The following is a 21,341-nucleotide window of genomic DNA, read 5'->3' on the forward strand; positions in this document are numbered from 1 at the left end:
CTGCCAAATGGACGCATCAGCATTCCTGTCAACTTCACTGTGACAGTGTCTTTGTTGGAAATGACTCCTTATTTACTATAAAGTGCATGATATTTACAATTTTATTTGAGTGTCTGATTCATATGTAAATGTGCACATATCTATACACCTATGTGTGTAACTATATACAGTACTCACACACGCACACACACACACATACACACACACATACACACACACACACACACACACACACACACACACACACACACACACATAAATCTGAAATTACTTCTCACTACTGAGTAAACTATTGAGTGTTTATTGTATAGGATACCATATTCAAATTTAGAACAAATCCTGCTGACCATTCAGTAATATAAATGTTTCCTGTCTAAATTTGTGGTCGTTGTCATCCAAAATGTTTCTGCACTTTTTGGACTTGTGGCAGTGATTTGTTGAGTGAAAACTGTAGATTTAACAAGTTGTTGAAAACATGAAAGGACAATTAGAACCATTAACCATTAACAAATCAAGCACGTACAGATTTCTAGACAGCAAGTCAAGATCACCCCAGAACTTCTTGGATTTTGTTGTCCTTAGTTGATGATTACAAAGATATTTTCAGAAGAAGGTAGAAAAGTCCAGCTCTCAAATTTACTTTAGATATGGGATGAGAAACAGATGTCTTAGTAAGGAAGGAATAATAAAACTGAAGGAGCTGTTGGTACCAGGAATCAATAAACATGCAAATACTGTAGAATTTCACTCAGCTAACAAACAAATTCTTATCAAGAGTTAAAATCAGAAATGTGGGGTGAAGACTGAGGGAACGTGGGACAGTACCCATATCTGCCCTGGCCTGTCACATTCCTCCAGTCTTTTTTCTAAATTGCATGTTTCTTCCATTGTGATCAGTGCAGTTCAGCACTGAACAGGCACAATGGAGGAAGTAGGAATATCAGAATGTGGAGAGAAGTTGTGATGCAGTTCCACCTCTGTCCATTTTCATACCTTTGTGCTCCAGCCCATCACTTTGGGAACAGAGTTACAAAAATGAGTCAGTGCTACATTACTACTTACTTGGAACTTGACATCTGTTTACAAAGTATATGCCCAGTATGTTTTCTTTTGTGTTCTTTTCAGGAACTGCATAAGTGTTAACATTTTAAACTACTTCTTTTTTTTATTCCATCCTGTCATGAAAAAATATTACTTCACCATCATGATGAAAAAGAACAACCTTTACTTTAGATACTTGAGTATCTATTTCTGATACTGTTGCACATGCAGTGAAGTTGCCCATCGGATTTACGGTCATTAAAGTTTTGAGGTAAAATAATTGTCAGCGATGAAGACCGCCTTTCATTGCAGTCATTTGCGGTGACATTTTAGACCTCAGCAAGCTTAGCCTTCTTTGTCATCTCAAGAGTCCTAACAGTCTAGACAGTACACAAACACATTTGTTTGGGGTTTGTCTGATTTCACTTGGAGTTTAAACTCTGCTATTGAGCACTGTAAACTCATCTGTAAACCCGAGCAGTCCCAGGCAAACAGGCGGTGAGTGACTCTACCCCACATCCAGCCTTGACCTATCCCTCTGACTCCACTTCCCTTGCTCTCCCTGGCGCACTGCCAAGCCTGACCTGTCACTTGTGCGGTGAGTGGTGTGGGTAAACTGTTTGGCAGCAGAATACCCTACTAGGCACACACTGATGAAAGGAATCACCTCACACACACACACACTTGAAAGCACAACAAATGAGGTAGAGGAGTGGACCTGAATAAGGATCAGTAAATTTAGAAAAAAATGTCTTTACAGACAGTAATTAGAGATATTCAGACATTTTTTCATTTACTTTTTCCTCTTTTGTCACATACTATGTTAATTTTCTTACAGTTAACTTCCAGTCCACTTCAACAAAACATCACACTCTTAAAAAGCCCCACATGTTGACCCACTTATTGTGCTTTGCAGTTCAGCTGTCATTTATAACTGATGTGAAACTCTTTTGCCGTTGTCATAGATTGAGGACTTCAACAACCCTGTGTGTGTGTGTATGAGTGCCACTGTATATACTATGCATGTGCATGTATGCATGTGTTTGAGGTAGTAAATGCACAAGCTAGGGAGAGAAGACTGAGGAAGGAGAGAGAGAAAGGTTGACAGAGAGGGGGATTAGGAGGACTTGGGCACAGATGGCTGTGGGAGGCAGATGTCCCTGCTGAGCTGTTCAGTGTAGTCCCTGCCAGCTCAGAAACGGTAACAGAAGTACGCAGAGCAAATAGGCTACCTTAGAACGGGTGGCTAGATTTGGGAAAGCAGATGCTAAAAAATGCGTTCCATCCTCGGAAATGTCACTAGAACTACGGCAATGCAGGGAAACAGCAACCCTCTCCAGAATTCTGTGAAAGTTTTTAATCCACCAGAACATTCGCAGAAAATTGGGTAAAAAAAAACTTTGGATGTAGTCGTCTTTATTGAATTTTTGTGTTGTCTTTTCAACTGTTCAAACTTTCACTAATAAAAACCCAGCACACAGGTCTTTGGAAATTATTTCAGAAGCACAAAACTGTGGCCGTTTTTGTATTATGGACTGCAAATAAGAAAGCAGCAGAGAATTAGGTTTTCCCAGTGGTCTGGGTTTACAAGACAGCTATTACTGGTTGTAATGACACAGTCGCACAATAATGAAACATTGTGTTACTTGTGGCAGATCACTGAAGATATGCTTTTGGCCAGCTCTCTCAGCTCTCTTTTATAATCACCAATCAATCAGTCACGTTCAGTCAACACAATGAGGTGGCTTTCATAATCCAACAAGCTTTTGCTTTCATTTCTGATTGGTGGTTATGTAGTCTACTCCATCTGCCTGTATCTTACTGCTCATTGTGATTGATTATTTTTTCCTTCAGATAGTCCACTTTTTTACTACACTTAGTGATGGCATCTCTTGCCTTGTCTGAATAACAAATAAAGGTTTCTGACTGATATATCATCTTTTGTCTTGTGTTAGTGGAGTCATATCTTTATCATATGATGGGACTGTGAATCACAAGTCTGTCGCGGATTTTGGTTTACTTTTGTATCAGTATAGTCCCCCTGGGATTACTTGTCACTTTCCCATGTTGTGATGTCAGTTCGATAAATTTGAGATACATAATAAAAATTGTAGATGAAATTCCTCCTGAGTGGAAAGATATCTTCCTGGATGCTCTCTCTCTGTAAAGAATAAACGGAAATGCACAGGTGTGCGAAACGTGGCATGTGGTTAACATGCCATGGTGCCAGTGATGGCTATCAGTGCGCTCTTCTCTGCATTTTGATGGATGTACAATACTGTAATGTACTGTAATGCTAAAATGAACATATAAGTCACTTTACTAGTTCAAGCCTCTTGAACAACATTTCTGCCTTTCTTTATTTTATGTGATATTAAACAGTTGGTCAGGCAAAGATTTTTCCAGATATTTTATAGACCAAATCATTGAGAAAATGATAATCAGATTAATTGATGATGGAAAATATCATTGGAGTCGTAGATGAATGGCTCCAGTTGTGGAGGCAAGAAAAGTGTGGTTATGTGGTGTGCTGTACTGTACTGTATACATATTATGTAGAAATTATATGAAGCATAATTAAAAGGCTCCCAGGACCCAGACAAGCACCCTGAATTCCATGTGTGCTCATCTGGGGTTTGTCAACCACCCACTGCTTGCCTCAGTTTGATCTCTGGGTCCTTTAATACTCAGCAGAAATGCAGTTATCTGGCTTATTTATATTCCTCTCTCCTTCCCAGCTATTAGATATTATTTCCCCTTCCCTCTTTCCATAGGGGAGGAATTAAACAGACATGTATTCATGGTGAATGTCAAATGCCAGTCAGTCATTACAAGCTAACAATTGCTGCGTTAATAGGAAATTGTGAAAAACTTGAATCCGTGAATGCCTGTCACTGTTTTTTTGTTGGACAGCAGTTGAGTTTCAAGGATGAACCAAATGTGCCTCTTTGTGAGACATTTTTTTATAACTTTCTTGGAAAGTATTTGCTAAATTGTCAGTCCCTCTTCATGCTGGAACCACAGGGAGGTGGTGGTGTGCAGTGTCAAACCATCAGTTTTGAAGGGCAGGGTAATTTGATTTGGGTTGTTGGTGGTCTCTGCCTCCACATGTAATTACAGCCATTTGACATTTGGTTCGAAAAGGACAAGCGGTGTCTTTTTAGTTACCTTTAGCCCTCTTTCACAGTAGTGATATATATAAGCCATAGCAATGAAGCTCTACACTGAGAAAGTAAAACACAATGTTAATTTGTTAATTATGAGGGTAAATGCCTGCTTATAACAGCTCTCCTTTGCATTTTACACTTTCTAGTGCCATCGTAGTAAGTGATGGAGGTCTAATATTATTATTCAAAGAAGGATGACCTGAAAAGACTCTGTTGAAGGCCATTGATACTCCCTTCTACCTCTACTTGGACATTGAGTGCTTAGTGGATGACATTGCTTAGTTCACTTACGCCTGAGAACAGAGATACTGTAGGTCAGATTACATTTGAAACATTTTTGCCTTTCTCAATAAAAATGCTTGGTACAGTGAAATGTATTGTCCAAGATGGCAAATTGTGCATTCTTTGCAGGAGGCCCGGAGCAAACTAAAATAAGTGAAATGATTTGAAATGCGTCTTAAGCCTGCAGCATGCTTCAGTTTCATGACAGAAATACTGACGCATTCATCTCTAATGTGTTTAGCACTGTGAATCATTGCTGGAAGTTCGAATGACAACAGTTTACTAGTAAATCTGCACAGGCGTTGTGCTCCTGGCCTGTGTTTGGATCTTTTTTTAGATGGCTGTATGTTAGAAAAATAAATGCTGTGTAAACATAGGTGCTGGAGCATACTGTGTATAGTAATCCCGATCACTCTATGGTTATCTTTAGCAGCTGTGGTTGTGATTCAATGGTACTGACTTTGTGGTCCAATAGTGTGTTCACAGAAGTCCTATCTGACAGTGATATTGAATAAGTCTAGAGTTTGCCTTAGGTAATAGATTCCTGGACAGTATACTATTTGTTTAACAGATAATGACGCAGTAGACTGCTTAAATGTTTGAGCATGTTTCGTCTAGCTGGGTTTTGATTGTGACATATAACAGTATCTGCGTGTGCAGTGGACTCAGTTTTGATGTGAATGTATTAGGCAGAGCTCATTCACATATTTATAAGGAGGAATTGTCTGGGGTGGAAAAAATGCTTGCCTATTATGCCTCAGCAAAGGTTACTCTTTATCCTCTCAGAATATCAGCTCTCAACTGTTATTCAGCCACTAATTCTGTAAGGCCCATTCATTTCTATTCACTTGAAGCTGAAATCATTCAGTCAGTGTCACTTCTTGAAAAAAGAATCAATAATGTGAATTAATCCAGAGATTACTCATGTAGAGCTTTGAACAATTTTCTGTACATGAATTAATTCTAATGGAAATACCAGAGTTGACTTATGCTCAATTTGAAATAAACAGCTTGTGAAATCATGCTCATGTGAAGGGTGGAAACGAGCAAAAAGGAGCTACAGTACAAACACAGCCTTTCACTATGTTCAGACATGGGAGATGACTTTTTGCTAGTTACATATTGGGCTCTATTTTCGACTCTGCTGCCAGCGCCGCAGTCAGGTCCACTTCGCCGATGGGGCGTGGAGGTGCAGACTTTGGTATTTTCGTGCACTGCGCTACCGGCGCAACTACTCCCCCTTCTCATCTCAGTCCCACCCTGCGGCACAACTTGGAAGGAGGGAGGGGAGAAGGCGTGGAGTGGGTTTGACACAGCTGAGTCCAATCTGCACCAATCACACCAGCTCCTCGCCTCACCTTTAGCAACGCTGCTGGCGAGGTGCATGGCAAGTTTTGAGGATGACTGAGCCTGCGCAGGAAACTGTCTGACGCCCAAACTTCTCCCAGGAGGAGACTGACGTCACTCATGTCTAAATATGAGGTCCTTAGATGGTAAATCCTCGGCCTCCTCCACCTCCTCCTCCTCCTCCTCCTCCTCCTCCTCCTCCTCCTCCTCCTCCTCCTCCTCCTCATCCTCCTCAAAGCAATGATGTACTCCATCTTTGTAGATAACGTTAAGCATTACTATGATAACATTTGTATTTGGAATGAAATGACATGGGTAATAGTGGACAACGATCATCACTTACGTTTTTCCCATGTGTCTGTCTCTCTCTGTCTCTTGAGTGCTCTGATAGATGCAGTATATATGCTCTGTAGGATGTCACGGCTGTTTCTGGTTGGCACAGCGACGTTACTTGATTAGTTTGTATCCCTGTTTCATCTATGTGCATTCGTTCAGGGTGAGTGACCATTACGCGTGCCGAACACGCTTTCGATGTGGTCAGATGAGATACTGATCAAAATATATAAATTTAGGTCTGACTGTATGTGCTGACTCAGATAGTTGCATTTAATCATGGCTGTAGCTAATTATTGATTGCAGTGTGCTTTCGATGACTGACTGAGCACAGCTGAAAACACTGTTAAAACCACGCTGCCGTCTTGTTGAAGGTGTGATATATGGCGTCATCAACCACGTTTTCAGTGGATAGCCGTTATCAGCTAGCAGCCACCCATCCAGAGGGGTGTCCCCCTGAAAGACTGTAGGGATGCTAGAATTCGCCAGGATGAACGAGTCGTGCCGACCTGGGGAAATTGGTATACACGTTTGTCACCAGGCAATCTGAGTCACAGATCACCAGACATCCCTGTTTCACCTGTGTACATTCGGTCAAGTTGAGTGACCATTACGCATGCCGAACGCGCTTGCAATGTGGTCAGATGAGATACGGATCAAAATATATAAATTTAGGTCTGACTGTATGTGCTGACTCAGATAGTTGCATTGAATTGTGGCTGTTGCTAATTATTGATCGCAGTGAAATGACAGACACTGTGGAAACCTGCCTGTGAGGTATTGGTGACGTGAGCGCACGACTCCGCCGGTTTATGAAAATCCACTTGCCCGGCAGTGCGCCGCTGGTGCACAGAGTTGACCAGGTCTGGGGTGGCGAGGTTTCAGCGCACTTTTGCGTCGCCGGTGCAGACTGAAATGGGAGAAAATCCAAATGTGCCGGCTGATTATGCCGACACCTCCCCCTACTGCGCCGCAACGCCCATCCTGGTGCACCTCTGTATGCCTTGGTTTACCAAAATACCACTGCGCAGGGTGCGCACCCTGCGTCACGCCGGCAGCGGAGTATATAAAAATAGAGCCCGGTGTGTCTTTCATCTGCTTCCATGTATGTGAAACAAAAAACCCATTCAACCAAAGCCATTTAAGCACGGGCCACTTCATTTGTATGCCCTGGCAGGGAGGGGGGCAGGTGCTCCTTAAGAAGAAGAAGAAGAAGAAGAAGAAGAAGAAGAAGAAGAAGAAATGTACTTTTATTTATCACACATGTTAGTTGCACACACGCCATGCTTCCGTGAAATTATTTTCTCCGCATTTGTCACATTTGCGCCAGGGGACCCATCCTCCTTCGTCACCGTGATCTTCTTGCATGTTTTTAGTGGGGGTTATTTAAGGAGGAAACCCCGGGTAAACACGGGGAGAACATGCAAACTCCACACAGAAAGGCCCCCTTTTTCCTCGAGCAGCAGGCAGGCATGGTGGAGGATAGCCACCAGCGGGATCCCACAGCGGGATTCGAACCGGGGACCTTCTAGCTGTGAGGCGATAGTGTTACCACGTGTGCCACCGTGCTACCAAGACTCAAAGCTGGAGGGGACAAGGTGATGCTGTACAGGGTTTGTTGTAATAACTGCTTTGGTAACAAGAGAGGCCATTGATTTTGTAGGTGTACAGGGGTCTGAAAATTTCTTGTTGCTCCCTCAGTCAAAGGCTCCATCTCAGCATCAGTAAAATGATACTGAAATGAAAAACAAATAGTTCAACTTCAAAGGCTCCTCACTTGAAGTGTGCTTTTGGAGTTTCTATGGGCTATGGGACAGTTTTTATAGTGTTCTCTGTGTCTGTGATGTTAGGTGTTGGTTTCAGCATTTGGTCTGTGTGGATTATAGCTGGAAGGCTTCAGATCTGTCCCACCGGCCACAGTCGACAGGATTATTTTAGGGATTAAGAGCCTGGTGCTCTGTACCTTGGTTGCACAGCACCACGGTGTCCTCATCCTCCCTTATTCTCTACAACTCAACACCCCACCCCTGATATACCCAACCTCCAGCATTCACACACAAACCTACACCTATGCTCACGGTACAAGGGGCCACCACCACTAAACGCACACACTGTAAAAACAATGGATGGATGGATTGGACATTCATAAATATCTGATATATGCTTTTTTTGTACATAAATTTAAATCCTCGACCTTGTTTGGCCTATTTGATTGAAGAAGTTTGTTAAGTGATTAATTTTGTAAAAAGATTGTTAAGGATTTAGTTGGAGGTTAATTTTCTGTCAGTCAAATAATTGAATAAGAAGAGAATAAGTAAGAAGCTCCAAGATGTATTTTACTGCTCTCTGAATTTTACCAGCAACACTGAGTAATCAGGTTTGATCTCTATCCACACAGTGATTATACACAGGGACAGTAAGAAAGATTTTTACTTTCCCTTAGTACAAAATGCACTGAGGGCCCTCTCTTAATTGTGCAAGCGTAACAACAAACACAAAGCAGTAGGTCTTGTGTGCAAGGACTGTGTGGGTGCCTCTGAGCACAGCTGCTATTTTGGTTCATGTAGGTGCAGCAGCAGCAAAGTGCAAAGGGGCTGGCTGAATGTGCATATAGATTGGAAGGTGTGGTAATTAATGAAAATGCTCTCAGCCAGTCATGTCACTGTTTTCATCACTCTGAAACAGCTGAGCCACAGTGACGCATGACTACAGTAGCTCAACAAATTAAGGATCAGCTTCTCCAGGATGTCATGTTGTCTGGATGGTGCAGAGCTACACAGTGTGAATACACAGCACCACAAACCTGCAGCCAGGCAGATGGTGTATGTTTTTTTTAAGCAATTAATTAGTACAGCGACGATAAAAATACATAATAGTTTGATGAAGCAGTTTGTATAGTCAAATAAATCGAATGCTATTTCAGTCATAAATTACTTTTCAGGTTGCAAAAAAACATATTTTAAAAAGTGCCAGTAAATAAAACCACTGAATTCTTTTTAAGGTTTGAGATAATATGATACAGAAATACGATGTCCCCTACATACGTGTTTCGCAATGAAAACACAGTGGGTAATGTGCATGTGCAATGCCTTATGACTGGATCAAAGGCGAACATAATAATGGACACAATACCAGCAGAGTTTACTGTGTGTAAATTAATTGGAATAGATGAATGAATAACTGAAAATCAGATAAGTAATGCATTAGCCTCTGGTTGCTGTTGTACATGCGATGTAGGATCACCAAAGCAGACTGTAACGAAGAACTAACGTATATTTAGAAGTGCTGTAAAGCCCACAGCAAAGCAAGATCTTCTTCACTGGGTGGTCAGTCCCTACTGAGTCTTCCTGGATCAGGACAGCTCCAGCACCTGTACCCCTACCATCGAACTTAAGCTTGAATGGAACAGCACAGTTGAGGGCAGCAAGAACTGGTGAGCTGCACAGGACAGCTTTCACAGCCTAGAAGGCCTGCTCACAACTGGAGTCCTCCACCAACTCCCAAGCAGGATTGTCTGACAACCTTATCATACTTCAACAGTTACCCAGTGTTTCTGTGGTGGTGACAAACATTAAAAAATGTACATGCAGTATTTGACTGAATTGGAAGCTCCTGCACTCCCTGGGGAAAATATGGTAAACTCTGTTTAAGAAACATGACATGTTAACAGTTCCTGACGCGTCTGCCAAAACACATCACTCCAGAAACACAGATAAAAGGCATCATATGCTGACAGTCTTTTTTGCCAATTGACCATCAATATAATCCATAGAGATAAAGTATATTTCTGCACACGGGACAGATTTTGTATTTTGTCACTTCAGCTCGCTACAGGCCTTTGCCGGTTAGCTGCACTGTTTTGGTGATAGAAGATGGTGGGAATGAGAGGCAAATCATTTCCAAAAATTAAGAAACAAGACACACAACACAAAGAGGAAGCCAAGCCACAACAAAGCTCACACCAGGAACAAAGAAGAAGCAAGAACTGTATGATTTGGACTAAAACGTATGGCACAAATCCAAGATGTTTTCCCTTTGGTGGAAATGTCCACATTCTGTTGAAATGATGTCAGAACATTGACGAGGCTGCAACTGTTATAATCCCCCAAGATAAAGACCAGCGCTTTGGAATAAAGCACTGTTAGTATCTTCTTGTTCTACCAGCTAGGGACACAGAGACACACCAGTATCTCCAGGACAGAGGTGCTGTTTTATGTTTATGTTCGCAAAATGCAAATATTACTTCTTGGCTGTGTTTTAATGTGTCTGTATATAGTTCTAGTTTTAGTCATTAATAAGGTGTCTTTTACATTTCTTGACTCCAGCTGTATTTTAGCCATCTACTACTGAATAGTTGCAGATGCATGACGTAGTAGGTGCATGGAGATGTAAGCATGAATCCGCCTGAATAAATCAGTCCATAAATAGGCCTCATTGGCTCTGATACTTAATGTTGCTATGTCTATGTCTATATTGGACCAATACCCGATATCAGGATAGATTACAACAGATACTGGAAGAATCATTCATATTGATTTATAGATAAATGCACTCTGCTTACCAGTGCTCCTGCTAAAGAATCAATAACCATTGATTTTTATATGCTGATTTAGTACTGACTGTTAATACTTTATTAAAATATATATCATTTTAGACATTACTCTATTATTACTGCACATTTGTCTCAGTATTTTGTTTGCTTTTGTTGTAAATATGGTTCTGAGACATCTGAAGTGCTTTGCACTCCTTGCACCTGTGAACTGCGCTCTATGCTGGCCACCAAAATACCATACCGTCTGAAACTACCGAACTGTCAGAACACTGCTGGCACTAGTTGTTTTGAAGCCATGAAAATAGGGCAATAATGTATTTGTTTGTGTGACAGCATTGCACAGACAGTGAGATTGTGGGTTTTCAAACATACATTAAGTAGTTTATGTTCCAGTATTTTCCATGATGGTATCTGGTAATATCTTAAACTATTAGTTGATTAGTATATTGATTGACCAAAATGAATTTGCAACAATTTTTTAGCCTCTTATATGTGAAGGCATGCTGGTTTTGCTCATCGTCTATCACATCCTTGAATTCTGCACTGTACATTAAAAGCGATTTTAAGGTCAACTTTGGTTTTGGGAAATTGTGATGGGAGTTTTTTGCTATTTTATAGACTTAATAATTAATCACTTCATCAATGAAGTAACTGGCAGATTAACAGATGAAAATGTGAAATGTGAAAATGAAAATGTGTTAATTGCAGTCCTACATATTACCTTTGTGAAATGTAACACCCTTATTTCCATCATTTCTGCTGTTCTTTAATGTGGCTAATAAAGCGAAAGTGCCTCAACAATCTAAAAAAAGACAGCAGAAAAGACCTTGGATTTTCACACCGATCTCACCAAGCCTCCTTTCAGTAGCACTTCAACATCCAGTCAGTCAGTGTGAAATGCATTTTCTCATTTGAGGATTCATTGGACAGTTGAGCTCTGTTGAGGGCAGTGAGTCGTTGTAAAGGTTGTAGAGCGTACAGTGCAGGTATAGTCATCACAGCATCTCTCTTTATGTGTGAAACAGCTAAAATGGAATGAAACATCTGCCCCTGACTTCACGATTAAAGGATTTTCCTCATACAATTTTATGGCTGTCACACTCTCTCATTATACTCTTCAAAACACTTATTTCATTCAAGTCGGTTAAGTGGGCGCTGCTATTAACAGAAACACAAAAGCATTGTCTTTAAGCAGATGTTCCACTGCAATGATATTGTGCACCACTAATTGTCTGACTTGCTGCAGTTTAACACAGACTGGAAAATAAGATATTCCAGGTGGTCTTCTCAAATGATACGAAGCTGATTGTTTTGAAGATTTGAGTGTTCCTTTTTTTGAATGATCGCTGATGTGACCATATGTGTCAGACGAGCTGTGTCAGATTTTTCCTCTGTTAAAGTAAGAAAGCACACCAACCATCTTCTTGTCCTCTTCTGAAATTATGCAAGGTTTCAGTTTATTGTAAGCCACTATTTCTTTTGCAGAAAAATTAGCTGGGCTTGGCCTTTGGTTGCTATTGTAACAATGCACATACACAAATTGAAGCCTCTCTGATCATTATTTTTATATTAACAATGGGGCAAATGATGCGTAGTGTGAAAGTGGTTGCTTGTAGTGACAAACTCTCAGCTCTATGCAGCATTTTAGAAACATTTTACTTCTGAAATGATAATGTTGCTCTGTGTCTGTTGGATGTGCAAAGAGGCAACTGATTGCTTGCATGGTCATCCCAACAACTTTATAAGATAATAATATGTCAACGTTGGCCCAGAAAAGCCAACAGTTATTGCTGCTTTAACCTAAATACAGTGTGGTTGCAGGTTTTCCTTAAAAGTCTAATGGTAGAGGGGGGAAAATAAGAAACTGCAAGATTTCACTTGGAACAAAATGGAAATCAGTGTTTCCCCTAGAATTTTTTTCAGGCCTGGTGGCACCCACTGAAAAAACCCTAAACAGACGAGGCATGTGGGATGGTGTATTGGCGCAGTTGGATTAAGTCAGGTAGCACAGCAAGCAGTCTGTAGAGTTGCCTCGGTTACTCCCCCTTCATCTATTTTCCATGGCTCCGGAGTCTGGCAGAAAAACTTCTTATATTAAGACCCAGTTTACACTTAGGGAAAACGCATATGTTTTCATGCGGAAAACGATCATTTTTAAAAACTCCGCTCCAAAGTGGAGATTTCTGAAAATGCTGGTTATTTGTCGGCATGTAAACTGGGTTAAACAGCGTTTTAGGTTCCGAAACGTCACAACATGCGACTAAATACTTAACGTCATGTGAGCGACCTATGTTTACACTCGCGCCCATAGGTTTGGCATAGTTATGATGCGCTCGACGGCGTGTTTATCCTGTTCATGTAAACGACAACATTTTTGAAAACGATGTGTGCACGATGTTATTTTTGAAAACGGAAGGGCCAATATATCCGTTTTCCAAAATACCCTGCTACGTGTAAACGTGGGGTAAGTTGTCTGTCGCCTGCAATGTTTTTTCTTTTCTTCGGCGGCGCCATAGTTGGCTAGCTACAAACCTTAAACATCCCATAAAATATGCCCACGCTCTCAGCAGCGGTACTCGCATCATTACTAGGCAAGAAGCAGGTTGACTTGTGCACTGCACAGAGGCACTCCTAAATGTGAATGATTATTGATTTATGAATGAATGGATAGGTGGCTTATTTATTTATTTATTTATTTTTTTTGGCCTGGCGGGGGGTCTCCTTGGCCTGGCAGCCTACCAGGCCTGTACAATGGTAGGGGAAACACTGGAAAGCTCATGTACTGTGTTTATTGGAGAAAGTAGGCAGAGGTGTCAGGCCAACACTGTGCAGTTTCCCATTGAATATGAGTCAGGGAAAATGTAGAGAATAGTGATCTTACATGGGGTCTGCATAGCTTAAAGTTTAAATATCCTTTGTGTTTATTATATAACTGTTACATAACAACAAATCTCAGACTACAGAGGGACCCATCCAGAAGTGTATTCATTTCTTCTGCCAAATGTAGAGGAAAAAAATGCTGAATGTGAACTACTAGACTGTGAAACATTGAAATATGTTAGCAAGAAGAAATCTGTGGAGTAGGTGCCAGGAAGAATATTTACAGTTGAGGAACCTAGAAAACAATTTCATAAAGCAAATAAGAATCTGGGTCAGAATGATGCCCCAGTGCTAATTATGGCATCCGATCAAAGAGCTTGAATGAGTTTGGCTAAACGGATTACAATATGCTTCTCCTACCAGCTGCCATACTGTAATTGATGGTTTGTCATCATTCTCCATTCATGAGGTGTGCAGACACCAGTTTATCACTTTTATTTTTTTATTTTTATGCATGTTGTGCATAATCCGTGGGGTTTGAATTGAATTTGTGAGCCAAAATACAAAAAAAGGGCTTGTAATGAGCGTGGTTTCACTGCAGTCACAAGTCAGAAGCAGGGACACATAAAAGTATCAATTAATGCATGTCTCAGGTGTCAAAGCTGCTTCAGAGTGGATGCTCTGAGGTCTTTGGAATAATTATGTGAGTTTTGTGTAAACCATGGGACGTCTATGTCCTGGTGGGCCCCAAACAAAGGGGCTTGATGAAAGCAAAGCCCACCCTAGGGGTTATGAGTTTTGTGCAACTATGCCTGATTGAGGCTAAACAAGGGGAATGTGGCAGAAGAAAGACCTAACTGATAATATGACTTTGATGTGGTTTCTAGTCAGTACTATGGGTTTTGGTACATGATGCAGCATGTTGTTTTTAATGTGTTCCAAATCTTGGAATGAAAGAAAACACAAAAATATCATTCCTCTCACAGAAATAACAAAAAAATGTCTGCTGCTATGGTTTACGTTCATCTATAAAGATGACAAGCAGTAAAACCGACCAGCTAAATTTTCAAGGTGATGAACGACCTCTCTATCTACAGTAATTAAAACAGCAGAGTGAGAAAGTAGTTAAATAGAAATAAAAATCACTTTGTAATAATCTTCAGGGAACATATTCAAGAAAACTAGTATTGAATCTCTGGTGTCTGGTGATTGCAGACATATCAAGTTGATAGAAGTGATTGTAGGAAGTTTGCTGATGTTTCAGGCAGATTTAGGCCACTGACAATTACCACAATTATTTTGTCACAATAGTATATGTGTCCATTGGTTTTTTTTATAACTGTTTTGCACTGAGTCTGTGCTCCATCAAATTGGTTGATATCACAGACAGCCAAAATGGCTTGTCCGAACAGCAGTCTACGCTGACAAATACACAGACAAACTCATGCCAGACTTGTGATGACTTCCAGTGTAGTTCCTATTCAAGATGGCAGCAGCTAAAGAAGGAATCAGCTGCAGTAAGCTACAACACATGAGAGAAATTGCTAATGTAAAAGTGGCCCATTCTGACACACAGCTTTGTGAGGAGGTGTATAGATACAGGCATCTGTATGACTCCTTGGTGTGAGATTACAAAGGCAGTGAGATAACAATAATAATTTCTGGAGGAACAGTGATAAGCAAACTGCAAAAACAGTGAAAGAACATCAAGGACCGGTTCATCAAGATGAAGAAAAATGTCAAGACTTCAAGTAGAGATCCTGCCCGATTGAATGGTCCTCCAACCATACTCCTGGCAGTACATTTAAGTGCTACTTTGTCCCTCATCTATCCTTGAAATGTGGCTGTTAGAAGTTTATTTCCTTCTGCACAGAGAGCAGCAGCAATGGTCAGCAGTTTATGTAACCGTATTACATCAGCTATAAGTGTGTTGAACAAGGCGATCATACAAATTGACAGCAGAGAACCTTTTGATTTTTCAAGCCATACAAATCTGTCACCACTGAGGTGTATTGTAACTGACGTGTTCAAGCTGGCCACAGCTTCTGATCTCTTTTGAAGGAGTGCACTTTTTATAGCAGCCACCTTTCAAGCCCACATTGAGTGAATATTTGATTCCGAAAAGACAATTTTGGCTGAGAAAACAGAGAAATCAATAGCACCTACACCAGAGAAAACACTTTTTATGGTTACCCTGTTTTACAAGGATATAATGATGAAAGCCCAGCAAGTTGTTGACAAGTTGTTCACATCAGTGGTTGGGTTGGAAACAGGTGCCTTGTGCATTAATGTTCAAACCTTTAGCCTGCACTCTCAGCGGTCCCACAAAAGTGTGCCTGTGATCATTGAGGTAGGTTGCAAGCGTTGCTATACTTTAAAGCTGTTTCCTTCAATGGTACAAATTTAAAATAAGCTTTATTTATGTAATTTTAATATGTTTTTACATGAGTCATAGCCATGAAGTTTCAAAATCCTGAGACCTAAATGTGCACTTGAAGCCAATAGATCTTAAAAATAAAAGAAGAAAGAAACAGAAAAGTAGTGAAACTTGCCTTGAGGCTCCTTCGCTAAATCTTGCCTTGGGGCCAGGAGCACTACAGTTCAGGTGGTCAATGGGCTAACTAACCGGCAGGTCCATGTGGACCTGGACTTCTCTTTAGTGTTATTTTTATTACTATCCATTCTCCATTGTTTGCTACTTATTTGGCACAATACCTCCAGGGCAGCACCTTCTCTAAGGGGAGAGCAGCCTGGACTAGACCATTGTCCTCTAACCGCTTTCCTGACAGACACTTTCTTGGCATAGAGGGTAAAGAGCTTTGTGGTTAGTGCCAAAACGAATTTCTTGCTGGCTTTACTAGTGGTGCTGGCAGACTGCATGGCGTGTTCACGACAGCTGAAGAGCCAAACTTGATTGCCTCTTTTCCTACTCATTATTACAGTATTTGTCACAGAATATGATGAGATTTCGTCAGTCCAAACAGCACCAGAATGATGAATAAAACTGTCTTCTAACAGTGGCGACCCCAGCCTCATGTTGTGAGATTTACTGACCCTTTGTCCCTGTACAGTTAGCTTTCAAAGATTTCATTGGCCTTGATAATCAGAGTAGTCTGTGAGAATACAGCATGCCTTGCAAATATGACCACTGAAGGCCGATGCTTTTGTTCCATTTTTCTGCCCACCCTATACACTGCATAAAATTGTTGAGTGGCTGCTGTTTGTGTTCCACACCTTTGAACAGACATGCGTATTATAGATCTGCAATGATTATTTTCATGATAAATCATTTAATCTTTTAGTTTTCAAAATGTCAAGAAATTGTGAAAAATGGCCATCACAATTTCCCAGGGCCCAACGTGACATCTTCAGATTGCTTCTTTTATTCCAACAACAGTCCAAAACCCAAAGTCTCTTCATGTGGCTATCATAAATGACAATGAAAAGCAGAAAATCCTTACTTTTAAGCAGCTGGAGCCAGCAAATGTTTGTCATTTCTGCTTGAAAAATGGCTGAAACAATTGATTGATTGATCAAAGGTCAAAGGTCTTCAAAAGAACATATCTTTAATTTAAGAAAAAAAAAAAACAGTTGTGTTTATTGTCTCGAAATAGGAATGACAATGAGGTTTAAGCCCACATGTGTTTTGGAAAGAGTCAACTGCCACGTAATGTAGGTTAATTAGTAAATGTAATGTGATTCATTCTCAGAGGGGACGAGGGGTAGGATTAGGCATCTCAGCAACATTTACTTGGCAGAAAACCCAAAGTATATTATACAAGTACAACAGTCAGTGTACCATGGGGCATGTCATGAAGTATATTTACATACAGCTGCAACTCTGGTAATTTAACTGACTTCAATGAGACTTAACATTCACACAGTTTCTCTAGACCGTCCCTCAATATGAAACACGTTCAACACTGTCCAGCGTGTGGGTCTGCAATAGATGCTACTAGCCACATTAGCCTCGGAACATGCTAACGCCAAATTCAACAGACTGACTAGCAAAATAAACAGTAAAGCAACAGAAAAATGGCAAAAAGAACTGGAAGTTGGCATCAATCGATCCTCGAGCCTCAGTCATGAAGTGAATTCTGCTTTGCATTGGCTCTTAATAAATAAAATGATTAGCGCATGTATGTGATGCCTGAAAGTTTTCAGGTCGTTGGTGTTGTGTGGACATTTTTATCAAAGTAGTCCGCTGGGTCTTCACTTCCTCAGATGGTTAGAGTACTTTTTGTACTTTTTGTGCTGGTTATTGTCATGTGTTGTTCATAATGCTACCTTTCACAAATTTGGCTTTATAGCCAGTTGGCTTCATAGCCAGGAAAATAGCAGTTATTTGGTGTAATGTAATTCTATTACTCTGTGCGTAGATCAGCCCATACCTGCGAACATTTATCACAGTGATGACAGTATTGCAAAATCCATGTCATGGCAGAACGTGGCAGTTGTGACGGTGACAAAACCAATATACTGCCCACCCCTGTTCTGTGTTTTATAAAGTGTGTCAAAGGATTACCGAAATGTGACACTCGCACCCTTTTGTCTACTCAAGCACCATCCTAATGCACCACTATTATTCATGGCCCTGGCTATTTTAGTCTTAAGTCCAATCAAGTCTTAAAGCAGCTGTAATAGGTTGAGTCACACTCAGGTTCTGAGATTTCTGTTTTTTGTTGTGCCGATAACTAAAATGTCCTTATGCTCTCTGGTCTTGCATTTAAAAAAAAATCATCATCAGGCAAATATTTTCCCGGTGTTTATTTATGTACATTCAACCTCAGAACTTGTTTTTTGTGAGAACTTACAAACACAATCCTGCACTCACAGCATAAGTTGCCTTCTAGAGAGGGAGAGCAATGTGTGGAAGAAATAGTTTTAAGTCATCAAACAAGATGACTGCAAAAACATCAACCGTATTCAGTTGTTTTCAGAGTCAGACAACTAGCATTTCTCTAGATCTAACCGCGGTGTCTCTTGTCACTGTAGGTGCTACCTGTTGGATGGGATCTCTAAAGGAGCCTGGCTGAACCGCTCCAGCATCATATTTGCAGGGAACGACAAGTGGTCTGTGGACCCACGCGTGTCCATCGTGTCCAGCGTTGGAGACAAACATGAGTACAGCCTTCAGATACAGAAAGTGGATGTAACTGATGACGGCCAGTACACATGCTCCATTCAGAGTGAGCGCAACCCACGGCCAAAGCTCCTCAACCTTATTGTAAAAGGTGCGTACAGGTGGTCCTTGTTATTGTGTACATGACCTAGTATTAAATAATAATTGTATGATATATCCTATTTTCACTGGTACTTACTGATGGATTTCAGTTGCCTGGATACCTGCTTTACTTTTATTTCTGATATCTGTGTAGCATCCTGTTTGTTACTTATCATAGGGATCATTTAGCATCTCTGATTCTATTCTGGTGTTGTCCATGTACCTATTGGTCACAGGTGGATCTGGCACCATCTGTGCTTTAAAAATGCCATTATACTCTCATGTTACTCATATATTACTCATACTCTGAGAGTAAGAGCAAAAGCTTGAGTCATTCTGCTTGGTGTTAAGTAATGAAACAAAAATCTTTTCAGCAGAGAAATTTCCTCTGTGGAGGTAAACTGACATTGTAGGATACATTTTGTGCCTGTAGGCTATGCAACAAGAAGTAGAAACTTGTTGGTTTAAATGACTGGAGGCAGACTATCTACGTAGCTTTAATCAAGCCTCCCTGGGTTTTGTCACCGCAGGTAACAAAATAAGATGTGATTCCTTGCACTCTGAAATGAGCTTTGTCTAGTTAGTTGTTATGCGATGAATTTCATAGCATGGTGTAAAAGGTGTGAATTTCAGCCTTTAACATAAAGAAATGGCCATTGAGCTCTTGCGAGGCTCTCCAAATTGGGCTTCATCTTGAGGATCTCTATGTCCAACAAGGTCAATAGGTGTAGTTGTGTTTTATGGGACATTAAGTGTGATGTTGTGGGCACAGAGAGCTAATTGATGACAGTATCCTAATTGTTACTTGTTGAGGTAATAGGGTGGTGTCTGAGTTTGTATGCTGATACCTCAGACTGAGGATTAGCAACAAGAAAACAACCCCACTGAAAAATCCATCTTCCAAATGCCATGTTCTATTTTTTTAATAGGGTGATGCAGAGACTCATGTACGGTCCACTTGGCTCAGCATATGTTTAGGTTGGAATATTAATGAGGATGTGATGTTATTAGACAACCTGTCAAATGAAACCCCACTGATTTATCTTCTGTTTCACAACATAGTGTGATGGCCTGCATTCATTGCCCACTGTTAACACCCTTGTTGTATCCCTGAGCAGGAGTCAGAAGTATTACAAGTGCATACCAAATTATTCTTACTCTGTTTTCAAGCCATGTTTAGGATTCATTTCAAAGGAACATAATGTTGAAATATGCAGGCTTACACAGACGGCATAGTATTAATAGAAGAGTTAAGGGTCACACACACTGTTTGTAGAGGTGTGAGCTGTGATATGTGAAATGTGAAAGTAGAAACAATTCTCCAGCTGGCATTGCTGTTATGACATATGGAGTGAGCTTACGGAATTTATTTTAGGGATGTAATCATACCTGCAGTGTGTTTAGTTTGGTCTAAACCATTAGTCAAAGTATTTGTTTTGTCGTTAACCACACTGCCCTGGTACAAGAACAGTGGAGTTTGTCAAGGGGATGAACAGATTAGTCAAAACAAATCAGCACTTACCTTCTCAGTAGGGATGTTCATCATGACTAATTTCCATGACATTTAAATGGAAGCTTAAACTTAGACCAGTAGACTAGTCTAAAAGTAAGAAAACGCTCTTGCAAACACTTTTGCACAATGTAATCTATAAGATTATCAAAATCCTTTTATATTTCTTTATGAATTTTTTATGTATATAAGACCCATGACCCTGTGATTTGTCATGCTGTGATGCACGGTAAATGTGTACTTTAGTAAAATAATGATAAGTTTAACTGATTACTGTTTCCGGTGCCAACTAGCGAGGGTAGCAGCATTTAATCTACCAGTCAACTGATCATCCCAATTTTTCAGAAGTTCATGCCCATTAATTAAGGAAATATGAACAAATAGTTCACCATGAGCAATAACCCAGCAGGCAGCGTGCCCTCAGCTCATTTTGTTATTCCAGATTTTCTGTGCTGTTGGCTATCAAATGTCAGCATCCATCTTTTTTCCCTATACTTATAAAACTGAGTGGGTGTAGGGCGGTGTGGTTGGTTTGAACATACCCTGAGTGCCTTTTGAATTATTGTGGTTTATAAGGTTGTCTGTTAAACTGGCAAGCAAGTGGCTGATGATAAGAGAGCAGCTCACCTCACGTCACCTTTGAAATGGTTGGCAAGCCTGTCACAGAATTAAACCCCTCTTTAATTTGGAAGTATCCTTGACTAAGACACTGAACATCTTCTGGCTCACTTATTGTTTAATTATGTAGATACACATTAGCTCAGTGCCTAAAATATAAATGTAATGCTCTGTCAGCACTGTCAACTTGTCAGAGCACGACAGTGCTGTGCAGTTACAGCAACTGTCCCAAAGTGAAAGGTCACAGGGGCAAACTCTGACACTGCCAATGTGTCCATCAGCAGCCTCATGTCTTGTTACAGTTCACCCAAGAAAGCAATCCTTCCTTTTGTACCTTCCTTTTTCTTTTGTCCTTGGTTCCTCCTTGTGAGTGGTGACTCTCAGAACCCACCTACCCAACTGAAACAGATTCATGCAATCAGTAGTAGCCTCCATCCTAACTTTATG

The 21,341-nt window shown here is 40.6% G+C and overlaps 1 protein-coding gene across 3 annotated transcripts in view; it reads left to right on the top strand.

Moving 5' to 3' along the window:
- Positions 1–21,341, top strand: part of negr1 (neuronal growth regulator 1) — a 141,058-nt gene that overhangs the window by 32,504 nt on the left and 87,213 nt on the right. For all 3 annotated transcript variants that reach the window (XM_070960375.1, XM_070960373.1, XM_070960372.1), the window contains exon 2: positions 18,538–18,776. In XM_070960375.1, coding sequence (XP_070816476.1) covers positions 18,538–18,776 — 239 coding nt within the window. The remainder of the gene's footprint in view (positions 1–18,537; positions 18,777–21,341) is intronic.

The sequence above is a fragment of the Chaetodon trifascialis genome, chromosome 4, assembly GCF_039877785.1.
Source record: "Chaetodon trifascialis isolate fChaTrf1 chromosome 4, fChaTrf1.hap1, whole genome shotgun sequence".
In the NCBI taxonomy this organism is placed as follows: domain Eukaryota; kingdom Metazoa; phylum Chordata; class Actinopteri; order Chaetodontiformes; family Chaetodontidae; genus Chaetodon; species Chaetodon trifascialis.